This window comes from Cupressus sempervirens, chromosome 9, assembly GCF_028749045.1.
Source record: "Cupressus sempervirens isolate cs-2001-9-10 chromosome 9, ASM2874904v1, whole genome shotgun sequence".
Lineage (NCBI taxonomy): Eukaryota > Viridiplantae > Streptophyta > Pinopsida > Cupressales > Cupressaceae > Cupressus > Cupressus sempervirens.
In genome coordinates this window covers 295,405,004-295,425,116 of record NC_143126.1, presented here as the reverse complement: position 1 = coordinate 295,425,116, position 20,113 = coordinate 295,405,004, and the positions used below count along the sequence as shown (strand labels likewise).

General features: G+C 35.9%; 1 protein-coding gene across 2 annotated transcripts in view; it reads right to left on the bottom strand.

Moving 5' to 3' along the window:
• Window positions 1-20,113, bottom strand: part of LOC149538568 (uncharacterized) — a 105,064-nt gene that overhangs the window by 794 nt on the left and 84,157 nt on the right. For both annotated transcript variants that reach the window (XM_089799874.1, XM_089799875.1), the window contains exons 3-5: window positions 18,185-18,445; window positions 1,405-1,499; window positions 1,196-1,307 (exon numbers count right to left, since the gene is read on the bottom strand). In XM_089799874.1, the coding sequence (XP_089656000.1) occupies window positions 1,196-1,307; window positions 1,405-1,499; window positions 18,185-18,445 (468 nt within the window). The remainder of the gene's footprint in view (window positions 1-1,195; window positions 1,308-1,404; window positions 1,500-18,184; window positions 18,446-20,113) is intronic.

Below are 20,113 nucleotides of genomic sequence, written 5' to 3'. Positions count from 1 at the left end.
GAAGAAAGAAAGGGAACAATATATTATGGTAATAAGAAATCCTAGGAAAGATCGACACTGGTAGTCACCAAATTTTCTCCTGCAGGAACCATAGCTTCACTATTGGGCACTACATAAAATTGATAAGATTAATATTTGAAAGTAGAGTCATAAAAATGGAAGTCTTAATATAATTAGAGATTCAAAGCAAGGGCCAATATAAATTGAAGTTCAACTGCGTGGCAAGCTTAAACATAGATAACATTCAGCCAGGCCTGCCTTCTGCATCAGAATGGTAGGTATGAGTTGCTGAATCATGTGACTTTTCTGGGCATTTCCAGGTATGAGACGTATCAGAATCTGATTCTGAAACGAATTTCTTGTGGGCACACATCTGGGATTTGTGTTTTTAAATGCTGAAATGTTTAGTGTTCCAGTTTGATCTTTTAGATATTTTTAAGACCTAGACTGCTGATTAGCGAACCCTGAACTTATCTACCATGAGATTCTGGCTTGATCTTTTTGATACAGAAACTTGAATTTAAATTAGAATGATATGTTTCAAAATTTGAAATCTCTAATGGTTTTGTTTAGCCTGCGCATAGATATATGATATTGTAAGCTTAATTGTATTTTTAAGCTGCATACATACTTATACACATATGCATACATCATACATATATATATTTGTATGAATATACCAAAAACATACCCAACCCTCTGCAAAAAATTCTGTCCTACCAGCATTTCATACCCACCTACCTGTCTCCATTCCTGTTCCCAATTCAGCAACTTAGATATTCTTATTAGAATAAGGTAATGTAGAAAATAAATTGTATTTTCTTATGGTCATATCTTTTGGGGAACTTTACAAGCACTTTCAATCAGGAGAATATGTAATATTTGAATAAAGTGTCAATAAATCCCATGTAAACATGTGGTTCATCATAGATAATTTATTAAGTCCTTCAAACTTCTGTTGACCCTGCCTATACCTAGTTAGAAATGCATCCTAATATATCAGTGTCTTTGCAGGAGCAGAGAGTGCCAAGTCCTTTTCGCAAGTCATGTATTTCATGGCATTGGGTTTTTTTAACTAGCATGAATTTAATTTAAGAAAGGTAAAAAAAGAGAGAGGAACTGATCCATAGAAGAAAGTTACGCAAAAGTTTGCCAAACTGAAATATAAAACAAGGTTTTTAACTTTTATACAAACCTCAACAATAATAATCCCTGGGAACCCAGGTTTGCAGTATCCTCCCAGACTGAGCTCCTTACCCCATTCCAATATGGATTTTCTCTTTTGCAATGATTTTATGTGGTGAAACCTATCAAAACCCAAGTTTCATTGCATCAGTTCATAATAAAATGGAAAAGAATACTTTCATCAATCAATGATATAAGATGAGATAATAATCAGTATACCATATCACTGCTCGTTTTATATGTAAGATCCTATGGACACTAGAATTTCCAGAGGATTTTCTGATGTTTTCGTTGCTTTTCTTCAGGGACAGTTCCTGAAATCTCACACAAAAATAGAATCAATATGCATCAGGTTGAAACATTCTCTACACAGAGCACTGTGGCAAAATTGCTCGCATATTTCTGCAATACTAATAAATATTCATTCATGTGGAATAATATGTAATAAAATGTACCCTATACATAAAAACAGTGTCGAAATGTACCCTCGCTATCCCCAATATCCAGACTCTGATATGGGACCATCCCCAAGGATGTTTCACTTTTTGGGGTAGCAATTAAGGATAGTTTACCATCCCTAAGACAAGAAAAAATATGGCTTCACATCCATTGACCATCTCAGGAATGGTATAGCATCCCAGATAGGAGAAAAATAAAGGATCTACGTTTTAAAGTAACATTTCAAGCAAACAAGTCTTTGGCATCCATTTTTCTATGCATGGCAGGAAGTAGACAAGCAGGCATCATTGGTTATAAGCAACGATTAATTTTTAAATGATGTAGCCATTAATGAAAACTGTAAGAACTATTAAATTGAAAGAAATTTTGTAATCTCAGTTTACTGTTGCTCAAAGGCTTATTTGAATGCTACCTAAGAGCCTTGTTCAAAACGAAGGTAAAGTCAACATTAAACTACTATAGCATGGGAGGCTTCCCACAAGCATCAAGAAGATATCATTATCCTATTCTTTGTGGAGGAAATCTACTGAACCACTCAAACTCATTTTTTGGTTGAGCATATCTTCAATCTGTCTATAAGAATAGAGAAGTTTAAATTGAGCGGACATGCCCTTTTAACAGGACTATTTGTGAATAATTTGAACTGATAAATTAGCTGGCTGTTAAAAAAATAGGCATTGAAAGTCAACTATGACCCCAAGGCACTGCCTTGTCTGAAAGTGTTAATGTTCTACATTAAATCTTTGTTGAATGTGAAAGCCTGACATAACAAACATTTTATGGTCGAGAAATTGAAGATGACCTTCTGAAATCAAGGACATTTTAGTGATAATATAGTGATTTTTGATGTGTTAAATGCTCCCACTGTAGATGCCTGAAAAGAAATTCTTAAATTCAACAAAAAACATTGAAGTTAGGTGTTTGACATATTAATTACTTCCGTCTCCAAATCTGAAATAGGCCTCTGTTGCTGTTCTTTAACTGATGATGGCATGACAGAAAATTCACCTCTTGTTGGTTGCTAAGACCCTGCTGATGTCAGAACGAAATCACATCTCTGCTAGTTACATACCTTACTCAGAATCAAACCTTTTACTGAAACTCGCAGCTTTGAATACTATGTTTAGATAATCTGTTGGTATGTCTGAACATGTGTGTAATTATTCTGTAGGAATCAGGACCTTTGGAAAGAGTTTAATCCCATTAGGCAAATGAATGCCACAGCTTCTGTGACACAATATGAAGGCCACAAAATATCTCTTATTCTGCCATTGACCATCCATACAAAGATCAATTTTACCTTTTGAATTCGCATACTCAAAACTGTCAATATTTTGATTTGATTGAACTTCTATTACCAGTGGATTTTCTATTTTTGGAAAGTGGATGCCTTTTCTACATTTAGATCACAGCTATTGATAAAACTCTAGTTGATTTCTTACAAAGGTGTGCACTCTATAATGTAAATCCAACTTTGACAATTCAAATGCATAGTTCTGTATATAGGTGCATCACTGAATACATTCACTGATTCTTAAATGAAAACACCCCCTTATGTTGAGCACATAGCTATACGAATGTCATTCTTCAATGTAACAAATGTGTTTGAGGATTTCCTTTCATTGTCACAGCAAAACCATAGAACAAAGAAGAAAAGAAGAACATAGATAAGTGAGATTAAGTCTGAAACATGATTTTTGCTTGAGTGAAAAACAAACACTTGGCATTAAATTAAAGATGACATGAAAAAATTTGTATGGGTACAACATGTACCATAGCCTCCATGAGAACTCGGGAGAGCTCTTACAGTGCGCCAGCTCTAACATAGCCTCCACAAGAGCTAAAAAGAATTCTATAGAATATCTGTCCTCCATACAATTTGAGCCTCCATACATCTCAAGAAAGTTTCATTGAATAGCAGGCTTGTTGTAGCATAGCTTACACTAGAGCTCAAGAAAGTTCAATAGACTATCATACTGTCTATAGCATAGACTTTGTGAGAGCTCCCTCTCAGCCCCATCTGATAATGGATGCTATATGTCGTTGCATACCTTGACTTAGTACGAGGATTTTAATATTCAGTATGCATTGTGAACACTATATTTTATGGATTTGCTTTCTTCTAACAGGAATAATTTGATATTCACCTTATGTCTCCCCTTCTAATAAATGCTTATAGTTATTTGTCTACTAAGTGAGTCCACTGGCCCTGAAATCATAATATGCATGTGGGAAAATGCCATTAGTTTAATGACCACTCATGGATGTCATATTGAGATGTCTTAATAGGACACACACAAGTCCAATACCACAAAAGTATGTCTTATTTAAACAGATTTTCTTAAAACGAAATTCAAATGACCATTGCCTAATAATATGCATATAATGGTCATATTAAACTGATGATATCTCAAAGCACCATGATGCTAAAACAAGCTCAATGTCAGTGAGTACACCATCACTTGTGTTGGTTCCCAAAACCGCAGATTGGAATCCTACAAGTCTTGCCAACTCAATGCTGGGATATCCAACAGGTCATGGCCAACTTGACAGATTGATCAATGCGATCCAAATCCCCTGTGCTTCTGACTTTGCAAAACCAAGGCGAGTGTACCTGATCCTAGACAACAACCTTAAATCCAAGATGCTTAAAGAAAATACAAATGGAAAGGTTAGAACATGAATACAACGAAAGTTTTCCAAATGGAAAGAATTATAGAAAACTTCAAATTTGCAAATTACAAATTAAGAATAATGAATGAATATATGAATGTTTTTGAAATAAGGATAAGTATGGATTAATGCAACAAATGAATATATTAATTTTTCAAGGAAAGATATGAAATAATTGCTAGCATATGGATTGCGAATTATGAAAAATATAAAGACCAGTGCCAAAGGGAGATAGAGTCAATATTATAAGTTTAAAACATACAACTTTCTAAAATTCTATGCACATAAATTATAAACAATTTAGTAATCAAGATGCAATAGATCAAATATATGGATGCAATTTTAAAATAGTCTAGAATGCATTTTAACTCCTTCAGTTCGAAGACAAACCAGACACAGATTCAGAAACAATTAAATATTTCTCAATATCTATGATGTTTGATTTTAAAATGCTATAATTGATCCTGTCCACTTATCTATCATATAAATTATTTATAAATTAAAAATAATAATTATAAAAATATTTTAACTCTAAGGCCTCATGCAAATAAAATAAAAGTTTCTTACTGATCATACCGGAAATAAAATTGCACTGGAGAGACTCCTTATGGATGATCAATCCAATGCAGTTTGACTCCAGAATCGCATATAAATATATTTATTCAATAATCCGGAATTCACAAGCTTAGTTCAAAAAATTCATTCTTTTACCAATGAAGGAATATAATATATCAAAGTGCATAAGATATGTATGAATTTAATATGAATATGAAACGTCCCCTTGCCAATTATGGCTCATATATATTTATAGAGGATGAAAGAATGCATCCTATCCATCACACCTCTTCTTAACAAATAACTGATTGTCTAATCCATCCGCAAATCATAAATTTGACATGAAGGAAATTAATTATCGAATATAGCTATTTTGTTTCACCTGAAGGTTGATACCTAAGTGATTTATTTACAATAAAATATCTTCACTAGCACGGGATATCCTTAATGCATATGAGGATGGTGAGTTGTCTAATGTTTGGAGGAATAAGAGATCTCCAAACCCGTATAATCTAAATACTTTCAGAGCGTCCGAACACGCTTCACTCATCATCCCCTGCCATAGGTAGATAATCCACTTCATGCTTATATTTACTGAACATAATATAGTCATCGTTCGTGCACAAAGATCCCATGACCATGACATGAGAAGATCACTTTAAGTGCTGGAATGAAAGAAATTTTTCCTTCAGAAGCGACTGCTGTTAGGGACGAATAATTCATACAGAACCGTCTCTAATTCATTGTACAGATCAGAATTCGATGCTCTAGGTATGTCCAGTATTCAACGGGCTTCTAAATCCCTCATGAATATATTTGAAACATTTCTCGTTTGCTAATTTTCGAATCACGTGCTTTTCTCCAGTTGCTTTTTCTTCCACTTGCGAGCCTGCAACAAACATAAAAGAGCAGTAAGCATTGTTGAAAACAAATGAATTAATTCCTTGCGGTATTGGGATGACTCCAAGCTTTGAAATAATCACAGATTGTCTCTAAATAATTCAGGACTTCCGATTCTGCCTGTAACATGACATGGGACACTGAAGATCCCACGTCGGTATCTTCCAATGGCACCCGTGCACTTAAAAATTCTTCCACACTTGGTACTGTGAGTGGGATATGTATATCTTTATCATCCTGATCAAAGCACTTATCCTTTATAACTATGGTGGTAATAATCGATCCTAATTCAAGCATGATTCCATACTCAGAAACACTATAACCACTATAATCACACCAGACGTCTTCATAGTAATTAATATTTTTTCTCTGAAGTTAAAAATTCTCAGCCAGTTTGGTTGTGTACCAATTACAAATATGCAAAGATGACTACATTGATAATTGCGTCCAGCCTGTCTGATAAGATGTCTGAATATTATTTCACTGTGGAGCTTACTCATAAAGGTCTCAGATTGAGCAATATCTCCTTATAAAATGAGGGATGCATACAAGAGTCTATACTTGGGACAATCTTCCTCCTTTTGCTTCAATATAGATTTGTATTTGGTAACCTCTATATGTGCATCATTTACCACCTATTGTGTGTCAGATATTTGTTTCTGAATTAAGAGTAACATCCTGTAGGTAGCTGAAATGTGTGTTGCCATATTTCTGTCAGCTATGGATGTTAAGTAAATACTGATACCACTGCTACTTAATTCTTCTGAATTAGAAGTCTCTAGCCCATTATGCAGAGCAAAGAGTTTGCTTACCAAACCGATCAGAGGTGCCTAAACAACAGTCCACATTTGCAACAATATCATGGATTTGTCGTATCAGGGCTATCCAAGTCCTGAGAATTCATATGTTCTTGATCAACAGAAACATCAATTCCAGAATTTTGCTGCCCAAGCTTATTAAACTCACTGAGGCTTCCTTCTATTTAAGAGTATATCAGTCTGTAGAGAATTGATATGTCTCTGAATCTTTGTGCTGAGTAGAATGTTCTGTCATTTCACCACCACAAGCATAATTGTCTGCTGTCAACCCAACATCATGCTATTTGTTCCTTCAATGTGATGGATACACACCTTTCACACAATTAGTAATAGACCTATTTGCTACATGAGGCTTGTATCAATATAAGGCTCTGAAACATCTGTGCATCTTGGAACCAAAATGTTGGAGAGAAAATGGATAACCCTAGGCACAACATCATCAGAAGGTTCATCATGATGTGTCTGATATCAAGGCGCTTGAATAGTGTTGAAATGCGAAATGTGTGCTTATATAAAACTTCCTTTTCCATATTCTTTTGATCATGACCTTTCAGTGTTATGAAGCATATTGATTGAATATAAGTAGTGTGTAAGATCTAAAAATCCTCTATTTGCCACGGTGCTGAGGAATCTAAAATTTGCCAAAATTTTAGAGTTCCGTCAACTTGGATGTGATAAAATAACCAAGGGATGCAACCATCAACTTAAGAGTAATGACAATCAAATCATAGTCAATAGGCAGTCTTCGTATCACATATGTGACCATGTGAATTATGTACTAACCCCAACCAATTATAACTTCAACAAACACCAAGTTCTTTCATAATTCAGTTGTTTGACATCTCATCAAACACTTTGCAAGCAAGCTCTAATATCACTGTAGTAAGCCCTGTTGGCTCTCAAACAATTTGTGATGAAGAATTGATTTCTTTGTTTCTAATGTTTTGCAATTTTTGATACAACAATATAGCAGCAAAACAGACGATATTGCAATAATAAATTGAACTCAAATATTTGGAAATTACATAGGAAATATACAGCTGAAAATTTCAGATTTTAATATCAATTTAGACACTGAATATTTTCACAAAATATCAACAACCCAATTAATAAAATAATCCCTATTATCTAAATCAACAATATCTAGAAAAATTAAAAGTTACAGTCCATGAACTTACATGTAGACATGTCTTGAAAACCCTCTGAAATCAAGACTAACGGCGGTAAAAGAATTCTCTAACAAATAAATGCAACTACAGATACGTTGCTCCCAAAGTGCATATAGAAAATAATGCCCAACAACAGATATAAATGGCAATCCACCAACGCCAAATTAACCAGCAAACAATTTGCTATAACAATTCCAGTGAATCCTTTCACAAATTCGAGACCAACATCTAGCAGCAAGAAAAATTAAGCTTCTCCTTAGCAACAGTTAATATAGTAGGAGAAATGACAAATTGTATACCTCAACACAATTTGCTAAAAAATCTCAAAATAATTCTCATAATTGAATCTACAATACTTCAGTTATAGATCTCAAACCCTTATACTTTAGCAAGGGCACAAAAAAATCAAAACTTCAGAAACGTCACAAAGACAATGTAATGTTCCCGTTTTTGGCCAATCTATGTAGTTGATTGAGTTAGCTCATCATAGTGACCCTCATGAGCTGACAACGTGTTTTGGGGGTCTCAGTTGATTACTTACTATTTTTAGCAAGTTTATTTTTGACAGTGCAGTGGGTGGCTCTAGCAGTTGGTCGTCACCTGCAATTGATCGGATTAATAATTACATGAGCTCTTATTTAGTTATTTTCATTGAGTTGCATTATTCCAATAATGTTTATATTATTACAATAATGACTTTAAAGATATTTCTAAAAAAGCATGTTGGAAAGTTTCTAGTGTTGAGTTCTTTTGGGAAACTTCGGCCAACGAAAAGTTATAAATAAGAGCTCATTTCATTGGGAAAAACACGCTTGAATATATATTTGTTTTTTGTTGCCTTTGTGGTTTTTCCTATGTTCTGACTTGTGAGGCCTTGCTGAAGTATAAGGGTCTCGTCTAAGAAGTTCTTGGCGATTGTGCTGAAGTATACAATTAGCCAACATCTCTCCTACTATTTCATACTGTGCCTAAGGAGAATTGACTGCTGGTGATCAATGACTGAGTTGGTGAAGGAATTGATGTTAATATTGAGACCTGCAGGAGGTCGATCTGGGTTTGATTAGAGGTGTCTGAAGCTGAGTATTGCCCAACCTGCTGCTGAGGTATAGTAGTTTGGAAATTGGAGTCCGGTGAATAAATGTGGTGTCTTCCATTACTGTTATTTCTGTTCCTTGGAAGATAATTGTTTTGAGGTTTTGGGGTTTAATTCTATCAGCATATTTGGGTTATTTTTTACTTGAAGCTGGAAATATTTCCTTTTGGAATTTTAATTGCTTTCCCATCTATAAAGTTTGAAGAGTTCAATCAGCATTTGTGTGGATTGCTGCGAGTGGTTTTATCCTTGTTAATTTTGTTGTCTAGGAAGGCCATGGGTGTTGAGACCAAGACCGCATTGGACATCTTTCCTCTATGATTCTAGGCACCAGAATTTTTGGAATGCAATGGCATAAGGGATGTTAGCTGCTGCAAACCTGGGCAATTTTTAAGAGGGGTCGAATTGTATAGTGGGAGGGCAGATCGCTTTCTAGGACTCTGTGTATCTAACGCCTGTATTTCTCTCCCATCGGGTGTATATGTTGGAGCTGCTGTTTGACATTTATGGGCAGCCAGTTTATTTTCTAATGAGCGCTAGATATCTGCCATTTTCATCTGTAGTAATAACCTGTTCAAAACACCTAGAATTATCTGATATCCGGCATTGAGGAATTATTTGTGTGGAGTGCTCAACTGAAACTGAGTCATCTCCCTAATCTGAATGTGCTTCTACAGGGTCAGGCTGCACATTTACAAGAGGGAATTTTCCCGATCAGGCTGTCGATAGCAGAGCCATCTGGAGGTGTGTCTTGAGCATATTGTCAGCCAATATTGGTATCTATTCTTGGGAGCAGTTAGTGACTTTCTGAGCAGACTGTAAGTGATGCCAGGGCTTTGGCAGATCAGACAAAGTCTTCCATGAGCAGGTTCTTTAATTCTATTGCAAGTGCGCAGTAATTTCAGATAACTGGCAATGTAACATGCTTGGGGTAAACTGTATTAACAATACTCTCCAGAATATTGTGAGTTGGTATTTACTTTGAACATTTCCATTTACTCTCCCTCTGTGCATTTGCTGGTGGCTTAGTTAGTTGTGAGTAGATTTCATTGCAAATTTTTCAGTTTGAAAATTTAGAGCATCATATATTCAGTGGTGATTGGATTGCTTGCCAAGTGTTTTATAAAATGCCAAACTTAGGGTTAGTGAAGAAAATCAGTGTTATTTAAGCTATAACCAGGTCGGGGTTGTTACAGACAACAAAGCAAAATAAGATTATCAAATAATTGGATGCTTTCCTCATCAAATGTCCTCATATTTTTAATCTCCAAATGACACTAGTTTTCTAAAATAACTCCACTTAAGAAGCTTTCTCTACACAACATTAAAATATAATAAAGTGCCATTAATATTATTTATTAATTGCTTTTGGCTCAAAAAATGACTTTTTCCACCATAACTTAATATTCTAACACACAAGGCCACTGTTTCTTATTCTCACGATTTAAAACTTTTTGTCTCGGTTCCAACGAGCTATGGTACTGAGGTGACCAACAAACAAAACCAACAAAAATAGCAACCTCGACATATTTAGATGAATAATAATTATAATTCACCCGTCTTGCGAAAACAGCTAAAGAAGCATCAGAATTGAAATTTGACAACACCAAAGTGACCCTGATGATAAAAGATGATGAATGAACCTGACCGGGTGACGTAATATAAATAGACGCTCCCTCCAAGATTCTTGGAGCTCAAACCGAAAGCCTAAAATAAAAACTGAGAGAGTCACCTAACTCGTTTCACTCAAACAGAGCCAAAACACACCATAGGCTGCTGGAAAGCCTATAACCACACAACTGAGACCCTCAAATCCCATTGTCAGCTCACGAGGGTCACAATGGTGAACTAACCTGGTCAACTGCACGAACCTGCTAAAAATGGGAGCATTATAGTTCTCCCTCCCTAAGATTGCTTGTCCCCAAGCAATCCCCAGAGCAAAATGAACATCACAATCCACCTGGATCCCATAGGTAGAATTGTGTACTATCCTTGCTATGCACAAGTCGTACCTATAACACGAACACCCAAATAACAGACACCAACATCAAAATCATGTCAAAATTGACCCGAGGGGTTGATGAAGGTTACAACTCATCAAAACTCAATCCAACTAAAATACCAACTCTGTCCAATCCTAAGTCCCCATCAAACTGATACGCACACCCAACTGCATTGTGGTGATGGTAACAACCATAGGTACTTGAAACACTACCACCAACTCCAACCTATGCCAAACTATCCTAGGTGTGTAGATACTGCAAGGGGTCTAATTTGCAACTATCAATCCTATTTTCAAAAGACGGTGCTAACCCATCCCATAATGGATGGTATGAAACTAGAGCCAACCCACACTGACGTGAAACCAAATCCTCTACCTATGGGTCAAAATAAAAGTGATGAGCACTCCTTAGTGTAATGTCGATAAAAACTCCCAATCTCTATCAAGGGCTCATTAGTATTAGTCTAGGAATCAGAAGATGGCTCCAATCTCTGACTCTGAACTACTAGTCGAGCAGGATCCTGGGTAATCCTCTCAGCAAACCCAACCTTGAAATCCCTGTGGCGAAACATAGTAGACAGAGTCTCTACAATCTTTCCCACCAACCTCCGAATGATGCGAGAGCCTCGAATAAGAGTACCCTCAAACATTGTATGAATCCTCCCTCACATCTAAACTCTCCAATAGATACTCCATGAAGGACTCTGTGCAGTAGAAATTATATGTGGAAGCATCAACCAACTCCCCTACGACCCACAGCTGATCCCTCTGAAAATGTGGCATTGCCACCTGTCCAATGCTATCAGCTGCATGAGATGAAGCAATAGATTTGCTTCTAGCAGTAGGAAGCAAATCAACATGAGAGCTCAACTCCACTAATACTACCTACTGCACCCACATCCTGGACAGGTGTGTCTGCCACATCATCACATCCCTCATCTCCAACCATGGAAGAAAACTCACCACCAACCATAATATGTAAGTGAACAAGGTCTGGGGCTAGTGTCGACTATACTTGCTCTATCTCCATGGTAACCTCATCCAACTGTGACTGTGACTGTGACTGTTGAAGAGCCAAGTGAATATAGTGAAGAGAGTCCTCAGTCACCTCAAGCTCCTGGGTGAGCTTAATCACCTCCTCTTTCTCTAATAGTGTCTCATAACAGGTGCCACTCCATTGTAGAAGGTAATCCCTACCAACAACTGGTTGCGAATAGTTATACTTCAAGATCTTGACTGCCTCTTGACACGTATGAACCTCTTCTAGAGAAAGAGTACTATCACTATGCTCATCAGACATAGGAGCACCCCAACCAGATGTAGCCAACATCTGACGGATCACATCATAATGCTCAAAAGCTGAAGAGATGTCACTTTCACTCACCTTCAACTAACTAGTCACATGATGCCTCTATAACCCCTGCCTTCTACATAAGCTCTCTGTCTCACTAATTGCACTATGATAGGAAACCGGACCAGAACTACCCACCACAAGATCACTCACTACATGTGTGCTATTGACCTCGCACAACTCTGCACCCGAGATACAACTACTATGTACCTCAATCAACTCCTCATTTGAAGAAATAAAAGCCCTCGCAATATCAATATCCCCACATGTCTCAACTTCCACTTTAAAAGATAGATCCTGTAAACACTGATTCTAGGACAAATCCAAAACCTCCTCGGAGTCATCGGCTAATACTTGGCAAGGGATATCATACTCGGTGCAACTCATGGCATCATCAAATGTATCATCAGATATGTCCACACTATCTGAATCCCCACCACCTAACAGAGCCTCAATTGTCATCACCTAACTCTGCACACATGACTCTATGTCAAGCTTTGAATCAATAACAGTAGAGCATGAACCCACATCTATTGACTCCGCTGTAACACCCAAATCATCAGTCCCACCTCAGGAAGCAATTGCCTCCTGCATTGGAGCAATACTATGATAGCTCACATACAAATCTCCAATAATAATTCCCTCCTCGAGAGAGCATGAAGTATCTATAGTAAGTTAGCAACAACTGCATCAGCTATCTCTGAACCAACTATAGCAATAGCTCTAGAAGCCTCAACCTACTAAAGCTTCATGTCACTATCCTCCACTGCTACTGACACAACCACATGTCCTTGTGAAATAAGTCTATCATCAACACTGTGGATAGGACTAACAGGTGTCTTACTAAATATAGGTACATCTGCATCATGGACACCTGTCAGAAAAAACTCAAGCCTCCTTACTGACCTTCTAAAGGTGGAAACCATGTGCCTCATGGCTCTCTCAACCATCTCTGGATTTGACAAACTCTCTGCCAACCTCTATTGATGAAGCTTAAGTTTCTCCATACTCTCCCTCAAGGCATTTAATTTCCTACTATCTTCCTCACTACCCCGCCAACTCCCGAAACTACTAGGCCTCCGGTATCTGTCCATAGTTGAAAAAACTAGAGTGCTGGTCACTCCGCATGCAACAACGAATTTGAAAATAAAATAAATTTTCTACCTCACAGGATGGCAGGAAACCGCTCTAATACCATTGTACTAACCCCAACTAGTTATAGCTTCAACAAACACCAAATTCTTTTATAATTCAGTTGTTTGACATTTCATCAAACACTTTGCAAGCAAGCTCTGATATCACTATAATGAGCCCTACTGGATCTCAAACAATTTGTGATGAAGATTTGATTTCTTTGTTTTTGATGTTTTGCAATTTTTGATACAACAAGATAGCAGCAAAATAATAATTTGAAATCAAATATTTGGAAATTACATAGAGAATATACAACTGAAAATTCCAGATTTTAATATCAATTTAGATACTGAATATTTTCACAAAATATCAACAACCCACTTGATAAAATAACCCCTATTATCTAAATCAACAATACGCAGAAAAATTAGAAGTTACAATCCATAAACTTACATGTAGACATGCCTTGAAAACCCTCTGAAATGAAGACTAACAACAGCAAAAGAATTCTCTAACAAATAAATGCAACTGCAGATACGCTGCTCTCAAAGTGCATATTCAAAATAATGCCCAAGAACAAATATAAATGGCACTCCACTAACTCCAAATTAACCAGCAAACAATTTGATATAACAATTCTAGCGAATCCCTTCACAAATTCAAGACCAACCTCCAACAACAAGAAAAATTAAGCTTCTCCTTAGCAATAGTTAATATAGTAGGAGAAATGACAAATTGTATACGTCAACACAATTTGCTAAAAAATCTCAGAATAATTCTCAGAATTGAATTTACAATACTTCAGCTGTAGATCTCAAACCCTTATACTTCAACAAGAGCACAGAAAAATTAGAACTTCAGAAATGTCACAAAGACAACAAAGCAAAATAATTGGATGCTTTCCTCATCAAATGTCCTCATATTTATAATCTCCAAATGGCACCAGTTTCCCAAAAGAACTCCACTTAAGACATTTTCTCTACACAATATTAAAATATAATAAAAAGTGTCATTAATATAATTTATTAATTGCTTTTGGCTCCAAAAATGACCTTATCCACCATAACTTAATATTCTGACATGCAAGGCCACTGTTTCTTATTCCCACGATTTCAAACTTTTTGTCCCGGTTCCAACAAGCCATGATACTAAGATGACCAACAAGAATAGCAACCTCAACATATTTAAATGAATAATAATATTAATTCAACCATCTAGCGAAAATAGTTGAAGAAGCATTAGAATTGAAATCTGACAACACCAAAGTGACCCTGATGATGAAAGATGATAAATGAACCTGACGAGGTCACTTACTATAAATAGACAGTCCCTCCAAAATTCTTGGAGCTCAAATAGGAAGCCCAAAATAAAAGCTGAGAGCATCACCCAACTTCTCTAACTCAATTGAGCTCATCGAAACCAATAGACTGACTTACTATAAATAGTAAGTCCCTTAAATAGAGCCAAAACACACCATAGGTTGCTGGAAAGGCTATAACCACACAATTGAGATCCTCAAATCCCACTGTCAGTTCACGAAGGTCACAATGGTGAACTAACCTAGCCAACTACAGGAACTTGCTAAAAATGGGGACATTACAAATTAGGTTGCCTTAAAATAATCATCACAATATTTTTCCAAAACAGGTGAGGTTCCATATTTGTAAATATTTATTGATATTCATGGCACCAAAGATAATTAAAGATAGCACACGTTTCCAACCAACCCTCTGCAGTAACCAAGAGTATTTCAATGCACATGCAAATATACCAAGTGTGATGAAGCAGGAATCCAAACTATGACCATTTGAAGCCCTCACCTAGCTTCTCTTAATCAACCCATTCCTGAAGAGAGGTGTGCAGCAAGGTACCCAATATAACTCCGAACCTTACTATTACATAAAACTAATCTCAACTAATGAAAAATGCATAGGGAAATCATCTGAAACAATCATTTTTTCTGAACATATATTCGCCTTGTGCATTATCATGACAGTCTATGGCTGAAATTTGGTTCACTCTAGAAAATAGTGACAGCACATTATAAGTGTTTGGTGTGATTCAAAGGTATTTGATGTCGTACAAAATTTAGATTCATTATGATATCATCTTCTTTAGTCTCCTAAAATCCCAAAGCTTATCAACTTCAAATAATAACTTCATAACATTATTTATTTATTGCATTCTTTTTGGAGATATTCAATACGACCAATCATTAGAGGCAATGATTGGTGCCCTATGACCCTCTCTCATTCTATATTATTTTCTTTCATGTTATGCACTTACATGGAATAGAGATATGTATTAGCAAATTTAGAGGCTACTCTCACAGTCAATTGTGTGAGAGGATTAGCTTTCAACATTCATTTTTTTTCAGTTTTGTAAATATTCATTGTATCTATATGATGAATAATACAAGGACATTCTTGTGTGAAATGAATAGCATTCATGCACTTCCTCTGTCTTCATACCCAAATTTTACACGTGCAAAATTTCAATAACAATACATACTGCTAATAATTTGGTATTATAGAATTTGAGACTCTTGTTGCAAATGAGTCTCAGCTGTGATTTCTTTTCTTGCTGATTATGAGTTCTTATTTATGTGAAATTATTAAAATTGCAAGGACAACTTGATAACTCTTTCACTTATGAGAGATTCATAGTGAGCATCATGTAGGGAGAGTCCATGATGTCATCACATTGAGAAGTTTCATGATGAGAGTTAAAAGTCACATTGTGAGAGCCCATGACTGTCTCACATTGAGAGAATCTGTGATAAAATGCTGGTTGTAAACCTTACGAACTTGTCATGTTGAGAGATTCCATGATAACATCACATTGAGAGAGTCCACAATGAAAGTCGGTTGTGATCCTCATAGACTTGTCATGTTGAGAGATTCCATGACAGCATCGCATAGAGAGAGTCTGTGATGTAAGGGTCTTGCGAAAGTGTCATGTTGAAAGATTCCATGACAACATCTCATTGAGAGTTGGTTCTGATTCTTACAATGTTTTCTCATGTTGAGTGATTCCATGAATTATGTTTTGGAGAATTTATGTGATTAGAATTTATCATTGACATTTTTTGGTTACAGCCTTGTGTGACTGTTTTGCTAAAGATCTCTCTTACTAAGAGGGAGTGTTGAAGATTGTAGCTACAATAGAGATCTTTATCTTTATAAATAAAAACATTATTACCACTATAGTCACCTTCCTCTAAGGAGGACATGTATGATAATAATTGTAATATTAAATATAAAGACATGTCATATGATATGTGTTGAGGCATGAAAATACGAAGAGTTGTGTATTTGAAAATAAAGTCATATTTTGAAAAGTTCAAGAGGCCTTCAATTGTAATAAGAAAAGTCTCTCTAGTTATAAATATTGCATCAAGCGAAGAACCTTGTACACTTGAAAAATTTACAATCAATAAAGTGATATTTTGTTGTGTAGCTGGGTTTTTCCCTTCAATTTTGGAAGGGTTTTTCCTTGGGTAATTTTGCGTGTCTCTAGTATCTATTTTGGCTATTCCTTATTGTTGTATATCATTTATTTCTACAAAAATATTCAACAGATACAAACCTCAGCCATACCATCTAAGCCAAAGGTTGCCACCAAAGGAAAAGTTACAAAAAAGATGTAGAATTATGAGTAGCAATTACCCACATGGGGGATAATATTACCACCACAATCAATAATCAATTAGCTCGTGCATCCTTTTTCATCCAAACAGCAGTGTCAATTATTCACTAGGCTCATCATTTTCTCTTTTCAATGTTAGTACACTGAATGCCTTTCTGCAATTATCAAGTGTCCTTACATTGTGACTAATAAAAGGGGAATCCATGTGACTACCTTTAGTCATTTTTAAGAATTTTAATCCTTCATTAATGGTCACTCATAATTTTGAAGACTTCTTCAAATCACTTGTGGCCTGTTATTCCTTACATTTTTATATACAAATAGTTTTAATGGTTGTTGTGCACTTATTAGATTTTGAATATTGTCCTTTATGCATGAAATACGAACCATGAAATATCCTCTTATTATGGGTGTCAACTAGCATCTGAAGATGAGGCATGCTATGCCATTCATTTTTGTTGTATACTATATGTTATTCCAGAAAATGGAAGAAAATTTTAGATTTTAAAAAGAGAAAAAAATGCATTGAATAAACTATTAAAACACAATATTAATGATCATATTCAACCATTTTGTACCAAAAAAAAAGGAAAAATATTATGTTTCATGCTTTCTGTTACCTCCAAGGTACACTCATTTAATGATAAATTGAAAGCAAGCAACAGCATCAGATACCTTCAAGGAATCCAACAGCTGACAAATAAACAAGCATATGTTTCATCAAATGGCATTACACAATAGAGGGTTTGACCCAGAGAAAATAACTGTAAAATGTTTCATCAATGTGTGCCATGTTTCAGCTTCTAAAAAAACTTACTCTGCAATGTTCATGAGACCATGTGAGATGACTACTTAACTTTAAACATAGAAATATTATAAAAATCTTAACCTAGATCCTGGAATGTGTCTCAGTGAAATACAACATATGTATGGTAAACAGAATGATAAACAATTTGATAGAACTAAAGAAGTTGCAATTCATCACGAGGACATGAATTTCTATCTTGGGTAAGTGATTTTTTTTAATAATACTAGAGAGATATTTAGACGAGTCTTTGAAGCTGACGTGATCTACTGAACCATTCTCAAAATGAAAAGAGTGTCAAGCAATAGGGATACTAAATAGTAAGTGCTGTAGCTAGAAGTTCAAAGAGCACAAAGAATTTATTCTTTGAACTAAAATAAATATTCTGGCACCTGCACTCTTTGAAGGACTTGCAAAACTGCCTCCTGACCAAAGAGTTCATGGGCTACTTCTCTAGTGCCAACATTGATGGCCTCGTGCTCAGACCTTGAAATGTCACCCGAACAGTTAACAGTGACATTGACAGGCTGTTCTTCGGGATAACCAGGTGGCATAGAAAAACCAACACTCACATGATGACCACCCATCTCTGATGATAATAAATGTATGGTGAAAGATATATAAAACGATTCCGGAATGGCATCATCATCAGCCTGAACAGACAAGTGAGACTGAGTTTCGTAGAAAGAAAAGAATTTTTCTTCTCAATATATGTAATGACATATGGAATATGAAAACAGGAAACTATTGACAAGCAATTGTGTTGTGAAATATATTCTATGGTCCATCCCATTTGATTTTTTTATCATGCCAAACATCTATAGGTCTTTTGTATATAGCAAAACTGCATATGTACTTTTCAACAGAAACCTCGCTATTAGCCTTCAAACTGCAATATATGCTAGTAGCCATTCAATGAGATAAAGACACTTCTGTTCAAATTGATTATTGTTAAACAATGCCAAAGGATAACAAGATATCAGTCAAGCTTGGTCTTCCAAAAAGTGATAATGTAAGAAGAAAAAAACAATCTTGTAAACTAGGCAGAAATTAGGTTGAATTAATTCAAGTTACTGAGGCTGGGAAGTGACCATCAAGCTTGGTCTTGCAAACAGTGATAATGTACAAAGAGAAAAACGATCTTTAAAAACTAGGCAGAAAGTATGTTGAATTAATTCAAGTTACCAAGGTTGGGAAGTGACCATCAAAGGTGATCATCATATAGCTTTATTTATTTGACATGCTATGTTAGTTTAGACATTACAATAAAAAGAAAATAATATCAAAGCACGTTCAGAAAATCCCGATATCAATTCTTCTCATACTATAAGTAGAAGACAACAATTCTAGTAGGTTAAATATTTCCATTATAACTACCATATTTCATGCACTTTAAATGAACATATATTGAAGAGTCCAAATCCTTGCACAAGAGAAGAAAGAGACACACGTCCTGTCATAAACAAGGCCCACTTTCTCTCTTTTTGCACCTTTAGGTCAGTTTAGGTTTGTGTTTTCTATCTCTTCCCATTTGAAGTGTTTTTCCAAGATTCTGCACTTCATCTCTGCATTTAAGGAAATTGGATTGCATCTTGCATTACAGATATTATGCTAGTTGCAACTGAAAGTCTGCCTAGGATATGGAGGAAATGAGACAAAAACATAAGTAAAGGGATGAAATGGAGGCATTTTGATCTCCAATGAACACCTCTAAATCTTTCAATCCACAAGGCACCTTTAAACCCGCCTAGGGACATGAACAAAGATAATTCAATATAGAAATGGTGGGAATTTTATTATCCTTTGGCTGGATTTTCTTCTCCGAAAATCCAATAATGTTATCCCTAGCTGCCCAAAAACTCGAGGAAAGAAAAGTTAAGTGAGGAGGAAGTTTAGCCATATCAAGGTGGTGGGGATAATGCCATGGAACGGAAAAATCCAAAAGGTGATGAAACCCCCGACATGATAGAAAGCCCGCCAATCCAAGAGTGCCCCCAAAAGATACCACAGTGACTCAAAATTGCATTAAGAATATCGCAGGAATTGCATCATAAAATGGAGAATCCAATCCTCATTCAAATCTCCGGCTTGCTGATAAGTCCGCCTTTCTTTGAACTCCAATCCAAACCTAACTAAAATCCCTGACATGTTACAAATTTTGATGCATGCATGTAAGTCCCAAGGCAGAAGAATGAGTGGCGGGGATTATGCCATGGCAAGGAAAATCCAAGAGATATCAATATCCCCAACCTACTAATCATTTTGATCCTCCAAACAAGGATGAAGTTCTCCATTTGTTGCAAGATCCAATTCTCTGATCC